Below are 27,404 nucleotides of genomic sequence, written 5' to 3'. Positions count from 1 at the left end.
ATATTAAACAATGACTTTGTGATATTACATTACTTTATTTGTACCTTACCTTAATCTAAGTGTCTGCAACCTCGACTCCATTCAACTTGGCTGTCGAGTTTCTATATCATATCTCAAAAACCCATTTAAAAATACGTATTTGACGTTATAAATTATAGAAACTGTAATTAATTATCTTGAAATATTGACGAAACATTATGTACTTTCATTTATATTTTTGTGAAATAACCTACAATTAATCTTGGCATGTTTAACATTCAAATGCATGAATTATGCAGATGAAATGAATAATGCTGATAGAATCCGGCTCTAACAACCGGGTGCGTCATAAAAAAAATATGACAAATGAGCCTTAAATGTCATAATTTACAATAACATAATAAATACTGGTAATTCCTGTAATTTTGTCGCACAGTCTGTCATTATATAATAATCAATATATATATATATATACACACTCAAACTAACCGCCGAAATATGACAAACATTTTTTGAATATTTATTAAAATCGGCGTACAATCAATCAAACAAAAATTATGTCTGTATTGAATTTTTCAATTTTTGTTCTAAAGTTTGACTTGTACCGCTTATCTGCCTACTGGTATGGTCTCTCCATCTGTTAACCCACCGAAATATGATCTAGTATTGTTTTTGCATGTCATTTTGAAATTATATGTTAGTATAAACATCTAAAATGGGAAATAAATGCATACAAGTTAAGGTTAGAGGAATTGATTTGTTTTTAAAAATGCTTGTTTTAATATTTCTTAATATTATGTACATCAAAACATATCAGGATGAAATTGTATTTTTTAAGGAGAAGACTTTGTAAGTTCACTGTATAATTTATATAACATTAAACGCGCTGCACAAACGCACACACAGACAGGTGAAAGAATTATACATTATTCACTGTGGTTATTATTATATGTTCTGAGAAGAAAAAAACATGCAATTATGAAAAAAGGAATGAAATAAAACAGCATAAAAATACACTTGCTTTTTAATCCATAAGTTATGATGTTATGATATCATTAGTTGATCACTATTAAGCGAAATTGAATCATTTATTATGGAGTTCAGCATTGTCGATTGGTCAACAATTGTCTGATTTTTCTAAAGATATTTCAAATATTGATAAAACAATAGAAATGTATGGCTTGGATAGTCTTGTCCAATATTGCTTGAAATAGAAATTTCGATACAGTTCTATCAGTATTTTTATATGAACAATTTAAATGATGGATAATAATAATTTGCTCTAGAACAAATTAATATCTGATACAGGCATGTAATAATGTCAAATATGTCTCACACTAACCAACAACAAATATGTACAGTTATTTCATATTTTGTTATCATTTATAATACCAAATATTATAACCAAAATTATTAACGGTATAACAGACTCTCTATAACATGTATAGTGAACCAATTCACTTTTTTAAGAAATATTATAAAGCCTTAACAATTGTGATATGTGTCAACTTTTGTAATGATATAAACGCAATTGGACACACAAAGAATAGTGTTACAAAGACTCTCATTCAGCTAATTTATATTTTTGCACAATATTACCAAATTTGGATATAAATACAGAGTTACCGATGGGAAATAACAAAATATCAAAATATGACATTTATGTGATATTAATGAATTGCAAATTGCTTTAAAATGCCAAACTCAAACAGTAATTGCATTGACATATGGCGTTTTGTTATAACGAGTCATATTAAACCCTCACTTTAGTTGGATCGTGCAACAACGTAACAAGTTACTCTGCAGATTCGTTTTGGTGAAGAAAGACTTTTGCTTTATATTATATGCAGGAGCCTTAAACATGCATTGCATTGCGTGAAATTCAACATTCATATAAAGTCATCATGGCTTTGAAGTGGTTTATCATCTTTATTTGTGTCAGCTATTTGAATACAGGTAAGTTGTTTGTTATATTATTAGAATAGTTTTGAGTTTAGCATGTTACAACTTGTAATTTATATTCAGCTGATGGTTCATAAATAACAATTCTTAACATATTGCTTTCTTTTGACCAGTTATCATTCATTTCTTTGTGTTTATATTTGGAATTAGATATACAGCGTCTTACGAATGAGTGTTTCTGTCTTTTTTTAGGAAGTATATATCAATTCTTAGTGCATTAATATAGAATTATGCACGGTTTGAATTCAAATGCATAGTAATATAATCACGAAGGCCGATGAATGATTAATTACAAAGCATTTGAACGAAAAACCGTACATTATTATACTACAATGCACGATAATTAATATCAATTTCCATTCTAACAAGTCATGAAAAATATAATGCCTTTTTTATAGCTGGACTTTATGTTTGTAGTTTGACTTGTTTTCGCCTCAGGGTTTCCAATAGAAACGTTCTTTAAAGGCTGTTCCAGTCGGTTGGAAAAAGAGATCGTCGTTAAGTCTACCGTGTGTAGAAACATTTTGAGAATAATAAATTTTAAAAACGTTGATACAATTTTGTTTGTTTATTTTACTTTATTCTATATTTTTCAAGCAAAAAAAAAAAACAAACAAAGTATTTATAGTGAAATAAATGCGAAATTTAACTAATGTGCGGCATTTAAATAGCGTTCTTGTTTTGATTGATTTTGCATGTGCTATTTGGCGCTACAATGTGACGTCACGTATACAAACATTTAAACGTCTGTTCAGCGTTAACGACTGAATTAAAAATATTTATGTTCGGATTCATTTTCTTAGGTAGACTATTTTCTTTCATTCTAGATAGTTTTCACAACAAAATTCGACAAACAATTGTCTTTTTTATTTATCAGATTTTTGTTCAAACAAAATGACGCCATCAATGTGTCGGTTTGCAAATACACAGGGAGGTGAAAAGAACGGCGAGTGCATTGTTGTAGAATAATGCACGCTTCCGACCTTCTTTCTCTATATAGAATGTAAACAAAGTAATATTTTGACTTCCATACGAAAACTTATTCACAATAACTTTATCAATCGCAAACTTGTTCTATATGGAAAAGTAAGTGAGCACTATTTTTAAGAAATCTTACAAGATACAAAAAATAAAAATGTTTGAGAAATGAAACGAACAGCATTGCGAGGCATGACGTGATTTTAAGTTTAAATATCAAAGATTATGAAAAAAAAAAACAGAAGTTTATGGCACACTATGCCTTAGAAATCAATTACTATTAAATATTAAAATATGGCGCAATATCATATTACACAAAACTGAAGGCACCTTTTGACAAATCATAATATTTATACATTTTCCGGAATCAAATTAAAAACAACGATAGCTGAAACATGATAAATTGAGAATACTAAAATCACTTCAGCAACGTCAATGCTAAATGTAATGCCTGATGTCTTCATCGCGCATTTAGAAGTGTTCGCGGTTTTTCCGATGCATCACTTGTCAAAACAAACATTATGTTTTGTGCTACTCCTTATTTGACGCCGTTTTTTTATTAATATCCATTATACGTCTCAATTGATTGTTTTATGTCAAATCCCTTTTTCTTTCTTCTGTTATCTGTAAAATAAAATGTACAATTTCATTGCATTTTTTCGTCATCAAATTCTTTACTTGCTTTTAATAAAATAAATCCAACATTTATTCAATAGTTTTTTAACGATCAAAATTTTATTGGAAACTTATCACTCATTTTAGGACTGACAACATTTGCATGTATCACATACTCAATCTGATTTGTGTGTGATATGAGTCTTATAAATACGTATGACATACATAAAGGGGTTTTCAAGTAGATGTTATTTTATTTAATATGTAATTCAATGCAAGGATTAATAATAATTTTAATATGCTACTTTTTATTTATGGACAAATTGGAACGAATCAAAAAACATTTAGTGTTTGAAATCATTTTTTGTCCAATAGGATTGCAGTACTTCAAATGAATTGTAACACATTTACTTTGGTAAACCGGCAAACTGTTATTCAGTCCAGTAAATCGACTATTAGTAAAAATAATAGAAACGGCCGGTTAAAATTTATTAGAAAGTATTTACAAAAATAAATTGGCGCCGCGCCGGACGAATTTCTTTTTGTAAATACTTTAACCTATACTTAAGGATCATAATATGCAAGAAAAACAACCATTAACAATAAACGTTATAAGAATATATAAGAAATTATCTATAAAGTTTTATAACATGCGTAAAATTATTACGCTTGTTTAATCTTAAAGAATGTTTGTGTATGGTACAGTAAATGTAAAATTGAAATAATAATGCGTTTAGAGCAATTGAATTACAACAATTTAAATTATCATTACACTTAAGATGTTATGATTCGTTAATTAAAATCCATAGCACACAATTATTGCATGACAATAAAAGAGAGGTACCTAAGCTAAAACCATAGGTAAGAACCATTTTATTAAAGCCTTATGAAATAAAGGTAATAATTATGTGATGCTTAATACAATTACAAAGAGGAAAATATTATAATCAATGTATTTAAAACATGAAAATGGTGAGTTTATATATACCTGATTAATTAACAAATTCCCAAGCACTTTCAGATCACCATTATGTACTTCTTTCTTGAAGATTCAGTAGCCATTTTTCATTGTTTGTTGTGTTTTGCTTATTAGTTCGAATCACTGTCATTCAGTGTTTAGTACACACTTAAACTTACACATTTTACATAACACATATGTACTATTCCCTGAGACTATTTTCTATTTCAACCGAAACAGTCTGGGCTGATTCTCTCTTCTACTCTAATTGAGCAGATGTTGAATAACCTTTCATCGACTAAGGGTCAAGCTTAGGTTAATTCTGCGATTACAAAAATGCTGAATCCGTTTCAAAACGTGAAAATACCCAATACACGGTCGTATAATAGATATCTTTTGTTAATGTCAAATATTATCAGATGTTTTATTTGTCTGTCTGCAATTTTAAATATACTTGGAATAATTAGACAAAAATCCTATCGTAAATTATTATAATAAGCATAAAAGCGTAATTATTTTATCAAGATTAATAATGAATTTAAATTATGACATAGTAGAAAAACTTTTCATGTGTCCTAATTATAAGTAGGAAAATACATAAATATAAGTGCATAATTAACATCCTGTTAAGTTTAAAGCTACATGCCTCCAGATAAGTCAAAATATTTAATAAAAACAAACTTGAGAAAAATGTAATAAGATATAAGGAAAAAAATAAAGGTTTAAGATGCAAGTAATATCTTACATAATTATTATGTGCGATTAATGACTGAATTTTTAGTACTTACAACTTTATTTCTACTGCGTTACTAACGCAGTAAAAGCTATTTATACATATTTTGACCACATTTTGATAATTTTCGTAGTTTGAAAGTGCCATTGATAATGTGTAAATCGCGTCATTTTGGTTACTTCACAATATTACACATTCAAATATATTTTCATGATAATTAGCATGAATCTGGAAGCGCGCTGTTTTCACGCCTTTTATCGAAACACCGGTATTGTGCTCGTTTCATGGAACGAAACTGATTACTAGTAATTGAATTCTTGTATTTAACAAGTCTCTTGTCGTAAATATTGGTGAGTACCTGTGGAAGATAATTATACTACCTTATTCAATGTCTTGAAATGTGCTGGAAAAATTTAAGTATTTAATAAGAAATGAAAAATAGATAAATAATTTTTGGCGTTATCGAGTTACGTTGCAATAGTGTAGACGTATTTTGGTAATATGTTATGGTTTTCAAAATTCCAGTATTAGTCATATGTACCTGCATCTAATACATGAAAGAACTATGGCATGTTTTCGTAGTCAGTTTTATTATATATTTAGTTTCCCCTCCTTTGAAGCAGGTTGTTCGATCCCTTTTTCAATACAATTATTGATAGACTTTGTTTTGAAACCTTGTGTTTTGAAAAGCAACAAGCTGTTGTGAACCTAATTGATTCAAGCATTATAAATATACAAATCTTATTTGTGTTTTTGTTTCTTTTTAATTAGTACTTTGTCAATATAATGACGAAAAGCGCTAAGTGAAATGTTTTTTTCTACTCGTCACTTATGTGCGTAATAATGAACACGATTCACTAGATTTGTTTTGTATACTTGAAACACAAACGTTCTCTATAATTTTTTTGATTACATACTAGTGTCAAAATTAATTTACATGCACACATCGGAAAAACATAAACAAAATCGCACATATGAGTATTCAATATTCTGACAAGACAAGTAGAAAGTAACAGGAAATGAAAAAAAACATATATGTCCAATTAATATCATTTCAAGATTTTGACAGTAAGTTTCATTTGTAATGAAAATATAATTACATTGAAACTTAAATTTTTCTGAAACATTGAGAGTATGGTCAGTTTGGTATGTAAACACTGACAGAAAATAACAGTTATAAAAGTTTTAACTAGCATTATTGCATGGTTTCGAACCTTTTCTTTGTTCTATTATACTCCAATGAGCATATCATTTGAAAACTGTATTGATATATAGATGTGCAATCTTTTCATGGTTTCATATAGGAAAAAAAACTCAATTATTATATAACAGTTGAGATTTTTATGCGCCTGCTATATATTTTATATTTTTTTCATAGAGACTCCGATGGGGCATCGATAACGAACATTCCGAATAATATAATCAAAGATAATCAATTGCATGAAAATATTCTGCTAAAATCAAAAGGTTTATCCGTTAAATGAAATATTTCCACTTATCTTGAATCAATATTACTTTAACCACGATGTATCAGTTTACAACCCGTCTCTAACATTTGACGTCTTTAAAATTTCAACGGTTGCATACATTGCTTTATTCTTGTTCTTTCCTTTTTCTTTCTTTTTTTTATTCTTTTGTTTTTCCTTTTGTCGGGAGCGAAAACACATCAAACAACTGCCTTTTTATAAATAGCTGTAAGGTAACTCAGTATAAGATGGTGTTGGTTCAATTCATCTGGGGTTACTATTTTTCTTTCTTTATTTTTTTATTTTGCTGATTTCTCAACAAAAACAAATTCATGAAATTGCTGGCATTCCTCAATTAAGAACTGTATATATAAAGTATTTCGGGGGGAAGGCCATTATCAAATAGAGAAAATAAGAATCCCAAAAGAAAGCCCAACACGGCAAAATTGAAACTGTTGCAGGGTCGGTTTGATAGAGCCTGTTCATGGACGGTACTGACAAGTGCACACTATCGTCCACGCCCCCCAGCACCGGCTAAAGCAGAATTTAACATTTAACATGAACTGGTACAATTTTAAATTTGGAATCATCCGCATGTGTTTTCATATGGCGGTTATCATGGAACCTTCAATGTGAAACTTAAATGCCATTCCATGAAAAGCGACATATGGTCCCGAAGTAAAGTAAATGCGTGTGCCCTAAACGAGAAAACAATGGGCGGAACTAAATACAATGGAATTTTGAAAGGGGATCAGAGGTTTTGAACCCCGCATATCACAAATAAGACGTCAAAAGACAAAGTTGACCACACATCCTAAGGGTTATTAAACAGTATTCAAGTGAAGAATACTGGAACCCCCCAATAAGAAAATAGCCAAATAGAAAGAACTAAATTACTTCAAGCACAACAATAATGTCGTTCAGAACAACCTTTAAGGATCGGAAATATAACATCTCTGATTGAATGTACGGGGCGACTTTTTATAGCCTGCACACGGCACAAACAACGTTGATGTGGCGATAAAATAGAGAAACTAAGAATTAACCCTATGAGCTTCGTCCCATTATTTACGGTTATAAAAAATTTATGAATGTTTTTCCAAAGATAAACATATAAGATGGAAACATATAAGATGGAAAATGCATGCAACATTTTCAATTATGCCGTGTTGGGCTTTCTTTTGGGATTCTTATTTTCTCTATATAAGTGAAAACTTATAATTGCACCATTAAAGATATGGCTGTAAATTTGGTGGCACGTTATTATATGATGCAGTTATGAATTTCGACCTCCCCTCTATGATAGAATCATGAATATAATCATGTTTATATGTATCACACGATAGCATAAGTCATTCCAACTTTGAAATGTATATGTTTTATTGTGCATAGTTTGCTTTCATTACAACATGCCTATATTTTGGTCAGATTTATGTTTCGTATATTTGTTTTCAAATTGATCGGTAAGTTCTGCACAGAAACTTTAGCAACACAATTATATTCCGTTGAAAGTATTTTTTAAAAAGAATGTTGTTGTTGATTGAAGACTTATTAAAAATATTTATGTAACTTACATGTACATTGTATATTATTTAACATGAAACAGTTTTTAACATTATTTAGGGAAATTTTTTTTTTTTTTTTTTTTTTTTTTTTTTTTTTTTTTTTTTTTTTTTTTTTCCTTTTTTTTTTTTTTGTACATGTTTATACAATATATGGGTGCCACACCTTCCAGTTTCAGATCAATTCGATCTTAATTACCTGACATCTCATAAACTCTCGGATTACGCAGTTAATAACAGGTCAAAGTGTCATTAGTTCAATTTCTTGAGTTGTTCCACAGCTAAAACTCGCTAAATACAAACTTTTAGTCAACCTCGGCCTATTATATTTTAAATAAAAAAATAAACTGTTCATGTTTCTCTCTGTGGCAAAAATGCACTTTGTGTTTTTTGCAGGACTCCATTTTAATAACGAACAGCATGTACAAAAAAGCTTTGGCGATAGTTTTCATTAATGGTATCATTGTAAAACGCCGTTGTATATACAAAGGCTTTATGCCCCTATCAACTAAATATTATGATTTTTAGAAAAGATGGGAGAAATAATTAATATATCAAAATTCTGCTATTTAGGTAATTAATTCTTTTTCGTATTCAGGTATTGTATTTAGAACTTATCAACATTTGATGCATTAAGTGGTCAAGCTTTGAAAGGTATATTAAATTTAAAATCGTATTTTGTGAAGTTGCCTTGTCTTACGTTAAGTCATTGTTTAAATTCTATAATTCAGAAAAAAAACAGAACGAGTTCACTTACAATTTTGCAAACATTTATTAGGAGTAAGGCCCTAAACACAAAATAATTTAATATATGATGAACTGGGCCGCACAAATTCATTTTATAAGCAGTTAGTAAGTGTTGTACGTTATTTGTTTAAATTGAATGAAAGTGATGAAAATAAGTATATTAAAAAGATATATGGCTTAATGTTGAATGATTTAGATATGCATCCTCAAATGAATTCCTGGGCTAAATCAATTAAAGAATTGTTAGATCATTTAGGTTTTAGTTATGCATGGTTGTTTCAGCGAGTAGGAAATAAAACTTTATTGTTGGAATATTTCAAAAGCAGACTTACGGATGGTTTCATTCAAAATTGGATTAGTCAATTACAAGGGTCATGTAGAGCAAGAACATATAATTAATATGCAACATGTAAATTTCAGGCATATTTGGATTTTATCTAAAACACGCAATTAAAAATTGCATTATCACGGCTCACAGATTAGAAGTCGAAACAGATCGTAAATGTTTAATCTGTAAAACATTAGAGGACGAATTTCACTTTTTGTTAGAATGTCCTCTGTATATTGATTTACGCAAACGTTATATAAAAGATTTTTTATTTTGAGAAATGCTAATGAGCTTTTAAACAATGATAAGTCGTTATTCAGAAGTTTTCTTTGTATGTCTTAAAACGTTTTGAACTAAGAACAAAATATTTGAACCATATTATGTAAATTATTCTGATATAAACATGTGCATGTACAAGCATTGAAATTTGTTATATCTCGCATATATCTTATTCTGTAATTCTTAAAATTGTATTTTTTAAGTAAAAAAAATTCTTACCTGTTATAAAAAAAGATTTGTGAATAAAGATCACTTAGATATAAAAAATTTCAGGTGACTGAAGTTTAGATCAATTTATGATAACAATTGTTATTTATAGTTTATTTACTGTTCAAAAACGGCCATTGTGATGATATTTGATTATGAAATTTAGATATTACAATCTTTTGTGTATTAATGAATTTAGCTATGTAAGATGATGAACATATTATGTCTTATTTCTGAATAAAGTATATATATTGCATGTTAATTATTATATATACACCAAACAACATCACAAAAGAAGGTCCTACATGAATAGTTGGCATTCTAAATATTAAGCAGTTGGTACTGTTATTACGATAAGATCCATAAAATGTGGAGAAAGAAACATATTTTATCTCTTGATCTGAAAGTTTCGTAAGCTTTAAGATTTAGGACTGATTTATCTTATGTGTATATAGCTATATCTTAAAACACACATGTATCTTTTATAATATTTATACAAGTTCCAAAAGGCTTGTGATTTGTTTTCGCAAATCACCCTCTGATGGATTACTAAAACTGCGTTAATCGAGGCCATATCTCGTTTTGCTATTATTAAGCCATTTGACCATTATTTGACACTATTTTATACCGTACAGTCTACTCTTTATACTATCACTGCTTTCAAGAATGTATAGTCACATTAAAATCAATAGCTTTTTTGTTCATAAAATATAAATATTTCTATTTATTAATGTCGTTTTATTTATTTCAAAGTTACAAAATATTTGTAAATTATTATTAACACCTTAACTCCTTAAATAATCATAAACTTTCAACAACAAAGTGTTTCATCTTCCAGACTAATTGACGCGTTTCGCTAAATACAGTAGCTTTAGACGGCAAAATATAACGTTACGTTAATTGTATACATACACGAAGACGGTATATTTTTGGTATCGAAGAGTCCTCATAGATTTTTCAAATTATGATGCTGTCCAAACATTGATACAACTGCATGTCACAATACAGGATGTCACTTGATCAAGGTAAAGGGCAACTTGTTACTAAAATATGTTCCCATGCGCGTACGACAAAATAGTTTTACTCCCACCATGTTCCTTACCAGGTATTTCGCCAATATATTATTCTTTTTAAATTGATAAATATTCAAGATAAAGAAGAGAATCAAAGTTAGGCATAATAGAAACATTTTATTTCTTTGTAAGTTGTTTGTGTAAACATCAAATGGCACGCGTTTATGCTTCACACCATGAATAATATAGATAATATATAATATAATATAGATTGGACAGCGGAATAAAATCTGCCTTTATGGATACGTTTATTCTTGGGAAGTCTGGTGTCATCTTAATACATACGCACCTTTATACATGTTTGTGATTTCATGCTTAGTATAATAATTCATATTGTACAGACCATAAGCCTGACTATAATACTTTGGGGGTATCCGTGATTTTCAGCTGCGTGATAAGCAATAGTCTAGAAGCCTGATGCCGTCTTTATTCATACCAACCTATAAATGATAACGTAATTTCTTGCTTTCAATGATTCATATTGTAAAGACCATAAGTCTCGCAATAGTAATATTGGGGTACCTGTGTAATTCTGCTACGTGGCCGACGATGTTTTTACGTCATTATACATACGGCAATCATTTAATGTATTAAACTGGGCTAATTGGGATACAAAAATTTCTATTATTATCACAAAGTTAAAAAGATATAGCTTATAGCAGTATGCTTATAGTTATGTACTGAGTCACCTTTTAGTTTTAACTTCGGTTTGGGCTAATATTGCAACCTGATGAAAATAAGATGTCATCGTATTACATACCTGTCAATAATGCGCATCCGGGTCATAATGAACATGTATTTGAAAAAGCAAAGTTTTGAACATTATTTTAAGCAACGTATATCTTGGTTTATAAGTTAATTGTGGTTGTAAGGTAAATAATGTAAATAGTGTTAGCGACAGAAATGGTTTTCGCCTGGTTGTAATGTCTACCGATATTGTACAGTCTAATTACAATAAAATATTAGTTCCTTAAGTGTTAAATTAATAGGATAGTACTTAATTGGTTTGTACCTATCATATATTTTGAAGTGCGTAATGCGTACTTCGTTGTTTTTTACTCAAGTTTGTACTGTTTATTGTTTGGGTTTGAGTTTCCTTGATTACCTGTCATTAGGCGTTATTCTTAGGGACGTCCATCAAACAATTATACGTGTATGTTGGATCATCGGACATTTAAACGGGTTGTTATGTTTCACGGTTAAGATTTTATTTATATCTTATTATTTTATGAATGTAAGAACGGCGGTACATACATGTATTTCTTCAGCTATTTCTCGCGGAGGGTCAATTATATAGCATCTTTCTGTCTAAAGACGTAACATTTAATTTGAAGATGGATACCCCGTATCATTGTGCGGAACAGCATGTTGTTTGCAATGAAAACGCGTGCTCATATGTTTCCGGCTGATTACAATATTGGAGTTTTTATCGCCCGCGAATGAATGACCTTATTATAGTCTAAAGTCATCATTTCCCTGAATAGACAAGATGCACTCTAAACAACCTGAATAGAGAGAAAGTTTCCATTATTATCAAAATGCTTAACTTTGGCTACTTAAAGAAATATAAATCTAATTTCTTGTTGAAATATTAGTAATTCTTTATAAACACTGATCTTACTAATAATTTGGTATATATAAGAAACTCTTTGATAGAAAATATGTCTAACTATCGGTGACACTTATACGCATAAATATATATACTCTGCAATAAGTTAAAGTCTAATTATGCATCAGAAATGCTACCAATTTTATTGTCTTAAAACCTTTAGTTTTCGGTACACGTGATACATATAACAGCTCGTGATGACCAAGTCATAAATTCCTCCTATTGTTACAGTTTTCATAGTAATATACATGTGCTATCTGCAACTTTAGTTTTGTTTGCAATAGGTATAATCAGATTGAATAAGTTTTTGTAAAGTAAAACCTTTTTTTTACATTTTACTACCTTATCAGCGCGGTAATCGTCTATGTCTGCAATTAACACTAAGGTGTTACTTCTAATTTTCTACCGGAACATCCTGACGCGTAATTTAATATCTGGAACGAACTAAGCGGACACTATAGCATATAACATGATGTGCAGAATATAATGTATACAACATTTATTAGGATGTGGTAGCGTGTTATTGTTTTATAATCAAATGGACCGCACTTAAATAGAGCGAAAGATTATGCGATCATCAGATGCAAATCAAAGGTATTAATTTCAGTTTTTTTGTTCAGGCGATATGATATTTATCATAATCATGATTTAATAAGTTGACTTTTTATGCAATATATGTTCATTGTACATCATTTTTCTGTCGATTATCGATTATATTAAGACCCAAAAGACGAAAGAGATTACTTTCTTTTGAATGAAGAAATAAAAACTGAGAAGACATCTCAGTCTGTTGTTTCTTTAGAAAATATAAATGATTTTTCTAACATTTTCTTTATCTTTTCACATTGTAAGAATATTGATATAATATCTTTAGATACAAAAAAAATAAAAACATTATAATGAAGCGATTAAAACGATATTATTAAAACATTTAGAATAACATTATTTTAAATGCGTATTTTCTTGTATCTATGATAGGCCATGTGAAGAAAATAACAAATAAAACCGCTGAAAGTCGTATCTTCATTAGCCATGTTGAAAATTGATACAAATTGCAGACACTTGTAAACAATTTACCCGAGGTCATGAACTTCGACTAGCCGATAAATTATTAATGAATTCTCAGTTGTGGCGTCATCAGCTGTACTGGTTTATTAGTTAGAACGATTCAAGCGTTTGATTAAAAATAGGCGGGGTTATTCCCTTACTGTTTTATATTTATGACACCTTTATACTATGCTAATGCAGCAGGTTGCAAGAATTTTCACTTATTGTTTCATTTTATTGTAGAATATTAAAATAATACTTGAAGCAAATGCCAGTGTACACGTAAAGTGTAAGGAAGATATGTTTTATACCATCCTTGTATAATTATATGAATGAAATACATATGCTATGAAATCATGGTATGGGAGTTATTTTCTTATTTATCTTATTTACGTTAAAAGTTAAAGCCTTTTATAAATTAATATATACATATTAATATATATATAAATACAGAATCTGGTTTTACATTTTATAAATCCATACAATAATGAAGTAACTTTATACTTTTATTTCATTTAAATGCTTATGATCAATAAAACAAATGATGAAGTTAAACTAGGTTGTGTTATAAAACGATTTACTGTTGTTTCAATATTTGTTTTCAGATAAAGGATCTTTAATGTGAAGAAACTGATGTAATAGAAACAAATCAACAAGATATCACACCATACCTAGATTTCACCAAGTGCTGCTTCTCTATTTTAGTTTTTTTATTTTTCAGCAATAAACAAAGATATCTTGGACAATGGATTACACATGTATCGTACTAAAAATAAAATAATAAATAAGTGACGACGGAATCATTTTCATTTGATTTTTAATACGCTACCTATAGAAGATAAAAGATGATTCAATTTAAATAGGTGATGGTTAAGTTTCTTTCTATAAATACAGGAATTCTAGTACAATGTATGAAAATAGATATTTCACGACGAGTGAAATATCAAAACTTTCATACAACAATGTGAAAAGTAATCATGTATTTAGAGAGAAAAAATTCAGTTTATTATATACATTTTCTCATGTTCGACTTTTTAAAATTTGAAAGACAATGCTTTAATTTTGTGAAGTGGCTGTATTCAGAAAAATGTTGTCTGGCAATACACTAGTGAAAATACGGGAATAAGTTTCCCTGCAGTAAAAAGTAAATTCTCAAAGTTTAAAAACAGGAAAAAAAATATCTACGCATTTTATGCATGCAATATCAAGGATATTTAAGAATATAATGAAAAAAGGAGATTAAGGTGTTTTTTCCCTACTATTTACTTGATTGAGAGGTATGAAAATAAATATTTCACCAGTCGTTGTAGACACGGATAAGATATAATAAATTGATAATCATAATGAAAATAAATGAGCCGTGTCACGACAAAACCAACATAATGGGTTTGCGACCAGCATGAATCCAGACCAGCCTGCGCATCCGCGCAGTCTGATCAGGATCCATGCTGTTCGCTATCAGTTTCTGTACTTGTTATAGAGTTTGTAAGCAAACAACATGGATCCTGATCAGACTGTGCGGATGCGCAGGATAGTCTGGATCCAAGCTGGTTGGAAACTCATAATGTTGGTTTTGTCGTGACGCGGCTCAAATACCGTAATTATAGAAAATAATATTTTTTAAGTCAAATATATTCTTCCCTCTGTTATAAAATGAGTGCAGCTATTACAGCCCTCTTTTTTATTTATCTGTAATATGCATATTGACGAAAAATAGGCTATACTGCAGTAAAAGAAAGCTTATACAGACAAAATACGGAAAATGATAAAAACGCATTACATTTCGTCAATATTTCTGAATGATTTATTCATACGTGTAAAATAAATAAAAATATGTTTTACATTACATGTTAAATATAGTATAAACAATAGCATCAAGATCAACATGCTTATAGTTTTAAGTAAAGAATTAAACGTGTACGGTTATTTGATTAACATATTTATGTCCTTAACAATTTGATGACACATTTTACAGATAAATGTCATCATATTTTATATAGCCCATTATTATTTTATCTATTTTATGTGAATTAATATTGTATTATTTTTTTTCTCTACTATATATTCTCAAACAAAAGTATGTAAGCATGTACCGAAAAATTATCAGATATTTTTGCATTAGTTTTTTAACCCTCTTATTTCAAATTTTAAAAAAAGTATTGGTCGTCTTCAATTTATTAATAAGGCATTAATATTGACTCGTTTAAAAGTAAGAGAAATATTTTGTTCTATGACTATTCATCAAATAACTCCGAGCAACGATTCCAACATTATCCTGAGAAAATAAACCCATATAGAAAATAGTGGAATATTATCCGCAGAACGAACAGGTGCAATGCGTTTCGTCGGAGGTTTAAAAGATAGGGGAATTATTCCTCCTATGTCAGCGAACACTCTCTCTATCTTTCTCTGCATGTAAATTTGTTGCTGAAAAAGTATCTGTAGGTCGGCCCCCGGAAAAGGACATCTGGAATTTCCTTTTTTATTCTGGAACGCATTTTTTGTGATTTCACTGGATTTCAGTCCTGTTTATTTCTACTTTCACTTTCATTTTGAGAAGCTTTTACTGGCGACAACACAGTAAATCATGTGGTGTCCTAATAAAACACACAGGACATAAACTTAAATCTGCGTATTGTGCCAATAATTTAATCATTCCTGATTCTGGAAGATTTTTCCTTAATGTTATCCATGGTAGAATCCTGTGTTTATAATCTGTTTTCGTGACTTCTGTCAAAATAGTTAATTCCTTTTATTTCACACTGATGATGTTAAAGTTTGAATGTATATGATGCAGCCTCATTTAATATGTAAATCTGCGTTATAAATCCATTTGAATTTAATTGTTAACACTATATATTTATGATAATTTGAAATGCACTTTCCCATGTCGGCCATGTTGGACCGTTACGTCTACTGTTATTACATAGTGAATGCAATGGATAATTCTTTATCCGATGATAATAATTTGTTTACTATACTGTTACTTAGAAAATTTAAAGCGATGTTTGGTATATTGGGACATCTAATACCCGAGGGTTCACATATACCCTACAACGCTCTAATATTTATATGTGTTTGTTCTTATTAATATAAGATTTGATGTTTATCGTTTGTTGATTAGGTGCCTAATTTTGGCGCAGAAGATATCCCACAAAACTATTGTCGAGCCCACAGAAAAAGCTGTGGATTGTTCCTTCCACAAGAAAATCTGTTGGATGTCTTCCCACGAGAAAAACTGTTGAGCCCACAAAATATCGTTGGAGCGTTCTTTGAACAAAGTTGTGGATTGTGTCGGGACTGTGGCATATAAATAGCCAGCTTTCCTTCAGTCGGGAGCTTCAACACCAAAATTTCACTTTTTGCACTGTTTTGGCACTTTCTTCAAAATTCTCTTTACTTTGGCATTAATTCGAAATTATTCTGGTGCACAATGTTCTTATTAATTTATCTTTGGGATTTTACGATTTTATTAAAGAATCTGACATTAATTTTTGTGAAGTTTAAGTTTTATTTTGATTAGAAACTTTAGCGACGGAACTTCAGATTGTAACTTAAAACAATATTTTTATGTACATGTCGATCTAACTCAACGATTTTTGTGACATAATAACTGATATTTAATTTATATATAATTGCTTGTATAAGCTGTTAAATAAAACTTTAGAAACTTTAAAACGTATTTGTAATTTTTCTCTCCTTGATTATTTTTTAACGTTGAAGTTCAAACTTTGTGAATGCTAAGCGGACAGTCAACTAGCAGTTGCAGACGACGTGTTATGTAATCACGGAGAACAGTCAAACGGGGAATTGCTGTCAGTCACGGAGAGCAGTCAGAAAGGATAGTCGCTGTCTACATCAGAACAACACACAGGCACGGAGAGCAGTCAGAAAGGGGAGGTCTTGTCTAAATCAAGACTAAAAGTTTGTCACGGAGAGCAGTCAGAAGAGATAGCTGCAGCATACTACATCAGAATAAGGTGCATGACTTCACGAAAAGCAGACTAACAAACAGCACAGGGCAGCATAAAGTTGCAGTCTACAGAGGAGATTTTAGACAGAGACAGGGAGCAGACAGATAGACTACAAAAGATTTGGCCATCAGAGTTTGACAAGTCAAAGGGAGCAGCTGAATGCTATAAAAGTTTAAGGTCAAACCTCTTAATTTGATTTTAAAAACAAAATACCATTTCTTTCCTCTCTGGAATCGTAAATAGGCGACCCTTTCGAAAAATACAATATAATACAACACAATCCTCAAAAGCATACTAAATATGTAATAATATTTAGTTTATATCAACTGATTTTTATGAACACGACAATACCACCGTTATTGCGTATGTTATTAGAACGTTGTGCTCTTACATGTTCATAACACATCTAAGATTCGAAAAAGGAGCTTAATTCACCCACACGTTTTCCCCTTGATTCACACAGGTGAATAATACAAAAAAAGAAGAGAAAACATGTATCAGTTCAACATTGTCATCATGCTTACATAATCTCGCAATATTCCAGTTTGCAACGCTTATACATGAACAAGAGGGCCATGACGGCCCTATAATCGCTTACCTGTATAAAGCCCCCCCCCCAGGGCGGGGCCAATTTTTACATTTTTACCCAGGGGTTTTTATTTGAACAAACTAAGTAGACCCTATCTAGAAGATAATTCATGCTTAATATCTAATACACATAAAGGGAAAACAATGACCCCGCTCTGGGCGGGCCAATTTTGTCCCCAGCGCTTTTATTTGAACAAACTTGGTAGACACTAACTAGAAGATATTGCATGCTTAATATCTAAATTCTACCTCTTTGGGTTTTTCTAACAGAAGGTGTTTTAACTGTTTACTATATACATATAAGGAAAATCAATGATATCAGGGGCGGGGCCAATTTTAACCCCAGGGCCCTTATTCGAACAAAAATGGTAGACACTCGTTAGAGATGTTTCATGCTAAGAAGCTTTGCTTTAGCTCTAAAGATTTTCTAAAAGACGATTTCTTAATTTTTAACTATATACATAAAGGGAAAAACAATGATCCCCTAGGGCGGGGCCAATTTTGACCCAGGAGCTTTTATTTAAACAAACTTCGTAGACACCCAATGGAAGATGTTTAATGCATAATAGCTAAGTTGTAGCTATTTAAGGGCCAATTTGATCCCATGGCATTTATTTGAACAAACTTGGTAAACCCTGACTTGATGATTTTTCATGCCAAATATTTAAGCTCTAGCTCTAACGGTTTTTTAAAAAAGGTATTTAAGAGGTTTTTTTTGGTTGTCATGGCAACCTGGGTTCTGCTTGGACTTAATGTCTTTGAACAATTTCTAAATTTGACTACCAAAGGAACATTCCTGTAAAGTTTAGATGAAATTGGCTTGGCGATTTATTAGGAGATGTCGTTTAAAGTAAAAGTTTACGGACGGACGGACGCCGGACGAAAAACGATAACAGAAGCTCACCATGTCACTTTGTGACAGATGAGCTAATAATTATTGTTTATTTGGCCTTGACCGTATCCTTATTCTATATAAAATGAGTCGGAAGCCTCATCGGACAAACCCATATCGCTCCTGATTGGTCGGTACAAGTAGCGCGGTTGATCGTGTTCTACGTCAGCATGCTGACGTGGTTTTGTAGATCTAATTGCTGTATTATGTTTAAAATATCGCTTGCGTGGCCACGTGGATGTGTATTCCTTCTGCAAGCACCGATTGACAAAATAGATTTAGTTGTGTCATCGTATTTGTACACAAAATCATTCACGTTCAATTTGTCATACCGGCTTTCAGTATAGCTACTATTTCTTCGTTCTCTCAACATCCTTTCGCCTAGACATTTTCTATGTAAACTGACCTTATCCAGTTGAACTGAAAAAATATGTATATTGTTGAAGTAAATCATTTCTACTTTGTAATATGTGTTCACAATCCTTGTATTTATTGAACTGTATTGTAGCATTTAATGATACGTCTAGATACATTGTTGATTTGTTTTATTTAGATAATTTTTATTTTTGATCAAAAGGTGTCTGCAATTTATCCCAATGAAAATTTAGTACATTATATTTTGATCTTCATATTCCTGTCAACGACAATTCTATTCAAATGAATATCTATAACAAAGGCGATGACAGTTAATTATTTACATTGAGATGGAGACGTACCCCATGCAGCATCTTACGTGGTATATGTTTCTAAATTAATTAGATAAGTTAGCTTTTCAAGCAACGTAAACGATTAGATCAAGCAGAATACTTTAAGTACTTGCAAGCTTCTAAAGGAGGACAACCACTATCCTAAATTATGGACATATTCAACAAAATTTTACAAATCGTAATTTTGATTTAATTTAAAAATTCAAAAGTGATTTTAATGCTCCTACGTCGATGGATTAGCAAGCCTGATGTTTATGGCGATGTTATTAACAAACTTCATAAGATCTAGTGTAATGGTAATGTTTCTGCTGTATTTACTTAAATCATTTAACGGTTTATTTAAAGAGGTTATGATCCTACTTTTTAAAGAATATTGCATGCTAAGTGTTCAACCCCTTTACATTTGGGCATTACGCTTTTCTCTTTTGATTACATCTAGAGGAGACTCTTTGAGCCCTTTGGGATTGAATTGTCTGAACATTCGTCTTCTGTGTTGCTTCGTTGGGCCCTTGAAGGTAATTTTCTTGTTGCTCTCTCTTCCTTTAAGCCAATCAGTACCTTTGTTATGGTCATTGGGTTTACTTTTATATGTATCTACATGATAATTTCTGCGTTTTATTTATTTTACCTCTTGTAACCATTAGCATTTTAGAATTTTGCTTGATGGGGTTTCATTTTATTTACAATGCCTCGTTTTAAAAGAACATGTTGGAGCTATGCACCATTAACCGACTTAAACTCCACAGCAGTGCTTTTGATGCTGACCTTTCTAAGGTGGCGCCCCTCTGTGTTCCCCAGATGTATGTCTTTGCTGTTTCATACTGTTTTGGTGACACTTTTGTTTGGGTCTCTTGTTGTTTTCTCGTCTAAGGTTAGTATCTTCCCTTTTGTCCCTATTTTTGTCTTTTAAATTTTGATCCTACCTTCCCCGTATCTCGAGTCCTGCCCCAGTGCCCCTTTACTTTATGGGCCTTTTAATTAATCAATATTTGGTTTCGTTGATTTCCTTGTTGGTTAATATTATTTTTTTGAAGTATTATTTAAGGGAGTATACTGTCCGTGCTCTGCCTTGAGTCCTGACCTGTTTTTGTCTGGGGTCCTCCTGGGCTCCTAGTCGCTGGTCTTGTTGCTGGGACGTGTTAGGCTTGCGTTCATCAAACGCCGCCTTCCTTGTTGATATTGTCTGTCATATTTAATGCATTTTGTAGATTTGTCAGAGTATTTTAATTTTACATCTCAAAAGTAAGTAAGAATGTAAAGTGCCATGTTTTTCAATTCTATTTATTCTGGAAAAACAAAAGCAAACACAAAAGACCAATGTTAAGAACGTTACTGTTTTACCAACGTTGCGGATATATAAGTAGTTCAATCTTATCATAACCATGGTGATGTCAAATTTGAAAAATTAGATAATTTTGTGATGTCTTAATCGATAGATATGCCCCAAATGATAAAATTCAACAATTTGTATGTGAACTAATATATTTAAATTAAAGTGAATATGCAAGAGAAAACAAATCATTCGATAAAAGTCAAAGTGTAAACACATAATTATCTTGTTTTCCTTGCTTTTCAGGGTTCTCCTATTTCTCAAAAATTATATACAGTTTTATCATCAGCAAACGTAGCTAATGTTTATTCTGCATTTGATGTATTTCAGTGTTTCTTCAACCTAAGGTTGTATATAAACCAACTGAGTTTCCATACTCAAAATGTTTTGAAAATGGAACGAACCGACTGAATTGTGAAAAGCTTAATATGAGTTACGGTAAGTAACATCAATAAAGTCAAAACGTTATCCCTGCATGCGGTAGTCTTTTTACTAATATATATTTTAAGTCATTTTAAGTTAAGATTAATTAATAAAAACAAAACATCTTATAATTCGGTTCTCCTTAATTGTTTCGACCAAAATTTTAAGTCAATTTCGTTCATTATCTTTTTTTCTCAAAAAACAAAAAAAAAAAACTACCCAAGATACAGACTTTACGTTGAAATACATGTTCAAACTTTACATACTTGTTTAATATCACGGGCATGTAATTAGGCTTTGCATATTTGCAGATAATGTTCAAGGATTTCATATATATTTCAGAAATGTCATTGTAATTTATGTTTGTTATAGAAAATGTCATTGCAGTTAATATTTTCTAAATTTATTGTCATTGTACTTCATATATCCTAAAATAATGTCTTTTCACTACATTTAGCTAGAAACTTACATCGTAGTTCACATGTACTTAAGTTAAAGTGACTCCATGAAGGTGTATGACATGACTAGAAATTGATTTTCAAAATTTATGTTCCATTTGATGTATGTCTAGAATAATAATTTGTATTCCAAAGTCAGATCATTTGCCAACTTCGTTATTCTAGAATTAATTTTGTAATTTCGAGAAATGACCTTAAATTAAAAAAAAAAAAACGTTGCATCGCTTTTCACCTTTACTTGACTAAGAATAGAAAACAAATACGATTTTCAATTTATTTGGAGTATATTACTTAATTATCTTTATGTTTAAATGGTTCCAACTGATATAATTATGTAAGGAATTCAAATGTTATGTTTTTATGCTTTTGGACGTCAGTAGAGTTCCTTTAATTTCATTGTACTTTCATACATTCTAAAGTTAATGTCATTGTATTTCATTTATAATAAATAAAAATAAATGTGTTTAGACTTTATTTATGCTTATGTAAATGTCATAACTGCATTTCATTTAAAAGGAAGAGAGTTTGATGCCTTCTGAATGACATTTTGTTAATCCCCTTTCGCAAAGCAGGGAGTGGCTTATAGTAATGACTTCCGTCTGTAAGTCCCCCTGACTGTCCATAAATCCCTCCATTTGTCCGACCGTCTGTCCGTACATAACACTTTCATGTTCGCTACATAGTTTTTAAACCGCTGAATTTGTTTTAAAATAACTTTGCACATAAGATTACTATTATATGACGTATTGCGGATGTAATAATTGGATTGCTACCCCTAGGGCAATGTAACACTTAAAGGTCAAGTTGTTTTAATTTGTTATTTCGTGTCCACTTCAAAACATTTAAACCGCTAAAATGGTTTTAAGATAACTCCAGAAATGATCACCATTTAGACTTGCAGAGCATAACAATTAAGTCACTACCAACAAGGTCAGGGTCACATTCAAAGGTCCAAAGTAAAAACATATATTTAACATGTCCGCTCTATAACTTATTTAAAAATTAAAATAACTTTGCACATATGACAACTTCCATTACAAAACCTGCAGAGCACATCATCAAGGTTGCTATCCCCAAGGTCAATTTTCTCCATATCTTTTTGGCTGTATTGAAAATTTAAAATAACACGCCATAAATAATCAACATTATAAGACTTTGTGCTCATGATATATTGGAAAACATCAAGGTCATGGTCGGTTAAAGGTCAAGAAGTGCACATTTATGTCCGCTGCGGAAGGGGATTTAGCTATCCCTCTGACTACCTTTTTATTAGAGTTAAATGTTTTGTATTTTCCTTCATTGAGTTTCAAGCATCTTTATAGTTGTAGATATTTACTAACATTCGCAGAAATTTATAAGATAGGCAGAGTTGTTCGTTATTGTATTTACAGACAGTAAATGTGTGGTTTCATAAGTAACATCGAAACATATTTTAAAACTTCCATTTACAATCTAATTCATTATTGACAGGGTATTCTCTCGTGTGTTTTTTTCCTGGCAATTGTCTGAACATGTTATACACTTTGAAGGTTTCTAGATATAACTATTCTTCTGTAATTTCTTTCTTTTCTTGAAAGTGTTTTTCAACCGCACATTTAAATTTTCAACTTCATTATACATCATATTTTCAAGCTTCCCTTATTTTGACAGATGTAAGAACCGTATTTGTTACACATACAAACAGAATATTTAAAATGGTTTTCCTTTTTTGTATATATTTTGGATTCAATCATTTATTATTAAGCCTCAAAATTAGTCATTTTGGTTGTTTCTTTTCAGCAAATTAATTAATATTTTTGAAATGATTATTTTGACTTTGCAATTACGTTTTTAACTTTATCTGAGCAAACGTATGTAATAAAACTTTTCAATAAACATCACTCGTTACACCAAGATCTGTCAGTAATGTGATTGACTTTAGAATATATGGAGACAAATAAAGCATTTAAAAGTTTTCTATTAAATCATTCCTATTATTAATAAACAGACCTGTTTAAGTAGATTGCATTTTCTAGCAAAGGGCAATTTATCTCGAGTAATTTTCCAAAGACTTGTGAAATTGTCCAAAATAACATATATTTCCTATATGGTATTTCACGCTTTATTTATTAACATTTTCCATCAACTGATGACTGGTAGAACTTGTATTAATCGTGGCATTTTATCAAAGATCACCACATTAATATGATGTCTCCCAAGTATCATCCAACCCTATGAAACTCTAATATAGAAGCGATCTAGCTTCACAGATATTCTATGAACATCTCCTTTGAGACTAAATAGAGCGAAATAGAATCCCCAAACACGTCCAAACGGCAAAATTGAAAATGTTACAGGCTCGGTTTGATAAAATGTGTTTTTTTCCATAAATGCCACCTGAACAGAGTAAACAAACAAACGTGTTATTAGTTTATACAATTATAGTTTAAAACAACCGGTCAACAATATAATTTTACAGCAGCTGAAATTAACGTCACGAAAATTAAGCCAGAATAAACTCTACAAACTTTAATTATACAACTAGTTTGGTGGTTTTTTATGATGAATTTTCACATACATGTAATTTTTGTCTTTGTTGATACTGAAATGGCAGCTTTATCTTTAGGTTGTATCAGTATTCTTTCTAAAGTACCCTTTAAATTGTCCGGTTAAAATTATGCACATTGCTAGTAGTCATACCAGCAGCCACAAAACCTATCTACACTTAACAAAAGTTCTAACCGATCACTTTTTAAATTTTGATTTTTTTATAACGGGTCAATAGATCCTTATAAAATTTTGCAGAGCTAATTGTTGTGTCATTTTCTACTGATTTGTGGAAAGAAAAATAATTAAATACGGTTCCATGCACTCACGCGGGAGACAGGGCGTGGTTTACACATTTTGGCACGAAATGTTCGTGCAGAGCGTGGTGAGTATTAAATTTTACATTGCATAAATCCTTGTTAACTTTATAAGTGAAAAAACATAAAACATGGCACGAATGTCGATGCAGGATCGTGCCGAAGCAGTTGGAATGTTGAATGCTGGAGCCTCTATCAGACAGGTGAGTGGCTGTTCATAAAAATATTTCTTTAAAAATATCGATAAAGTAATATTTAAATAGAAAATGTTATAATTTTATTATTCTCAATATGTTCATTCTCTTCGAAATAAAATAAAAGTCGGATCTATTGGTATTATTCTTTTTCATATATAAGCGAAAACTCAGGGTGATCGGTTAGAACTTTTGTTCAGTGTATAGATGTTAATGAATTATTTTTATTTCTACTGTAATAAGTAAAATATACGGCAATCGGTGCTGGGAGCATGGATGGAACATTTCATTAACAATTGCCGCCCGTCAACAAGCACATAATTAACATACTGTAATAAATTGATCCCTGTTTGACAAGCTTTAAGATTTACATTTCTTGTAATTGACACTTTTTTCATGCAAGCAATGAAAACTCGCTGTCGGGTTATTTAGACATTTAATTCACAACTCATATATTTGTTTAGGTGAATCTTTATAAAGAACGCACAAAAACACTTATCACAAAATCGACAATAACATCAAAATCGACAAATAAATGAAATGAGCCCTTTCTCCTCCAGGTTCATGTGCTTTAATTGTCGGAAATTGATATACCGTTGATTTCATTTAGTCATCTATTCAAATACGAAACACAATTGGCAATTTGAAACTTTAACAATGTCCTGTGTTTTCTTTATTTGCATTGCAAAAATGTATGTTTTTTTTGTCAGCATTGTATCAAGTTTAAATTGTAAACAATTGAAAAAATCTGGAGCATTTTTGCCCTTGATAAAGCAATATTAAATTATCGTCAACACGAAAAGATCAAATTAATTGATTGATTGATTTATTGATTAATACAAGATACAAATAAAAAGCACAATATCTAATTTTAACTTTTTCTATCGAAGAGAACATTGATTCTTTCAGCTGAAATTTAAATAATTGAGTTATTTATTTTAACATAAAATATTCCTTTGTTTAATTTGATGAAGTTTTTTTAAAGAAATAATTGGTTATGTAATTCACATTTAAAAAAAAATTGAAACATAGTCATAGAAATATAGGTAAAATTGCTACAAATTAGATGAACATTATTTGCTTCAGATCACTGTGATAAGAAGAACCAGAAACTTTGCTTTGTTTATAAATTTATTTTAAAAGTGTTTTTTTAATTTAAATATATTTACATTTTCTTTCTGTTTACAGAAAGACAAGAGAAAGAGAGCGTGTGGCCACCAGGGCCATACGCAATACCAATGTGTAAATATGGCTGTCCGGAATCACAGTCTCGGGGATGGTCGAAAAGCAATTTAAAGGTCAAGATGGTAGAATTGAGTAAAAATTCAGAAAGTGTCTCTACAGTGTTGGATAGGAATTGGGACCCCAATTCCTCATTCATAAACGATGACTATTTCAAATCGCCGCATCGTCTAGAAAATTGGACGCTTTTTTATTTTTGCGTGAAATTCCGTAATGACACTGCACTTGATAAGGAACAATGGATTCCAGGAAACTACAGCATTTATAAGATCGGATCTTCATGTCCCGCGGGTATATATCAATGCTTGTATACTTGAAAAACTGTATGTTCTGAAAAAACTGATTCTCGCGTGGGCAATATGAATCAAACTTTCCAATATCTCTCATGAATATATTCAGTCTATTTTGTTTCTGCGATTTTCATATTATCTTTTTTTTCTAATCTGGCATCAAGTATCTTAAGGTTTTATGTTCATATATCACTTTCATCATATTCCATCAATGTTATATTTGAGCTGCTATGTTTATCAGTATAGGTACTTGAAAATGCAGAAATATCTGATATGCTGTACATCCAATAATACAACGGTATCTTTGTATCATGATTTTTCTAGAATTTGAAGAATCCACTAGAACATTTCCTGTCACTGAATTTGTGTCGCATGGTCAAGTTCCAGATTTTGCAGTGAGTGAAAAAGGTTCGTGGGTAAAACTATTGTAAACGTGTTTGTCTGTACTGTTCAAAAGAGCTATTATCTAACCAATTTTGGTAAAAAAATGTTCGTTAAAGTGGATTTGAACAATATATTATACTTTTGATAGTTCTTAGTATTGCATGATAGCAAACCCTGTTATTACATCTTTAAATGGTCGGATTGACGCTGACGCTTGTTGTGTTAAAAGTACATTATACCTTTGAAATAAATACAGCTTCATTTGTGTAGGTAAGAAAGGTATGAGCGTCATGATTCTTATTGATTTAGATTATGCTTACATTCAAAACAAAACATTATTAAATTGAAATAAGTTATGATAAAGATAGGTAAATTTTAACACAGAGGATTTTGACTTCCATACAAATACTTATTCACAGTTAATGTACTATATACGGAAACGCAAACAAAAAAGCAAGCAAAAGATAACTCCGGTATTTGAATAATGAGTACCATTTTTTAGAAACTGTACCAAGACATTAAAATCATCTTTTGAC

The 27,404-nt window shown here is 30.7% G+C and overlaps 1 protein-coding gene across 1 annotated transcript; it reads left to right on the top strand.

Annotated features, from left to right (window-relative positions):
- Positions 1-1,796: 1,796 nt before the first annotated feature.
- On the top strand, positions 1,797-26,892 carry LOC132738840 (uncharacterized; the record flags this gene model as incomplete). Its single annotated transcript, XM_060726443.1, has 4 exons — positions 1,797-1,935; positions 21,365-21,472; positions 26,141-26,485; positions 26,809-26,892. Coding segments are annotated over exons 1-4 (589 nt in total), but the record flags the coding sequence as incomplete, so codon positions are not given.
- Between the last annotated feature and the right edge of the window lie 512 nt (positions 26,893-27,404).

The sequence above is a fragment of the Ruditapes philippinarum genome, unplaced genomic scaffold (genome assembly GCF_026571515.1).
Source record: "Ruditapes philippinarum isolate M1 unplaced genomic scaffold, ASM2657151v2 ctg16697_1_1_1_1, whole genome shotgun sequence".
Lineage (NCBI taxonomy): Eukaryota > Metazoa > Mollusca > Bivalvia > Venerida > Veneridae > Ruditapes > Ruditapes philippinarum.
This window is presented reverse-complemented; position numbering and strand designations above follow the sequence as displayed.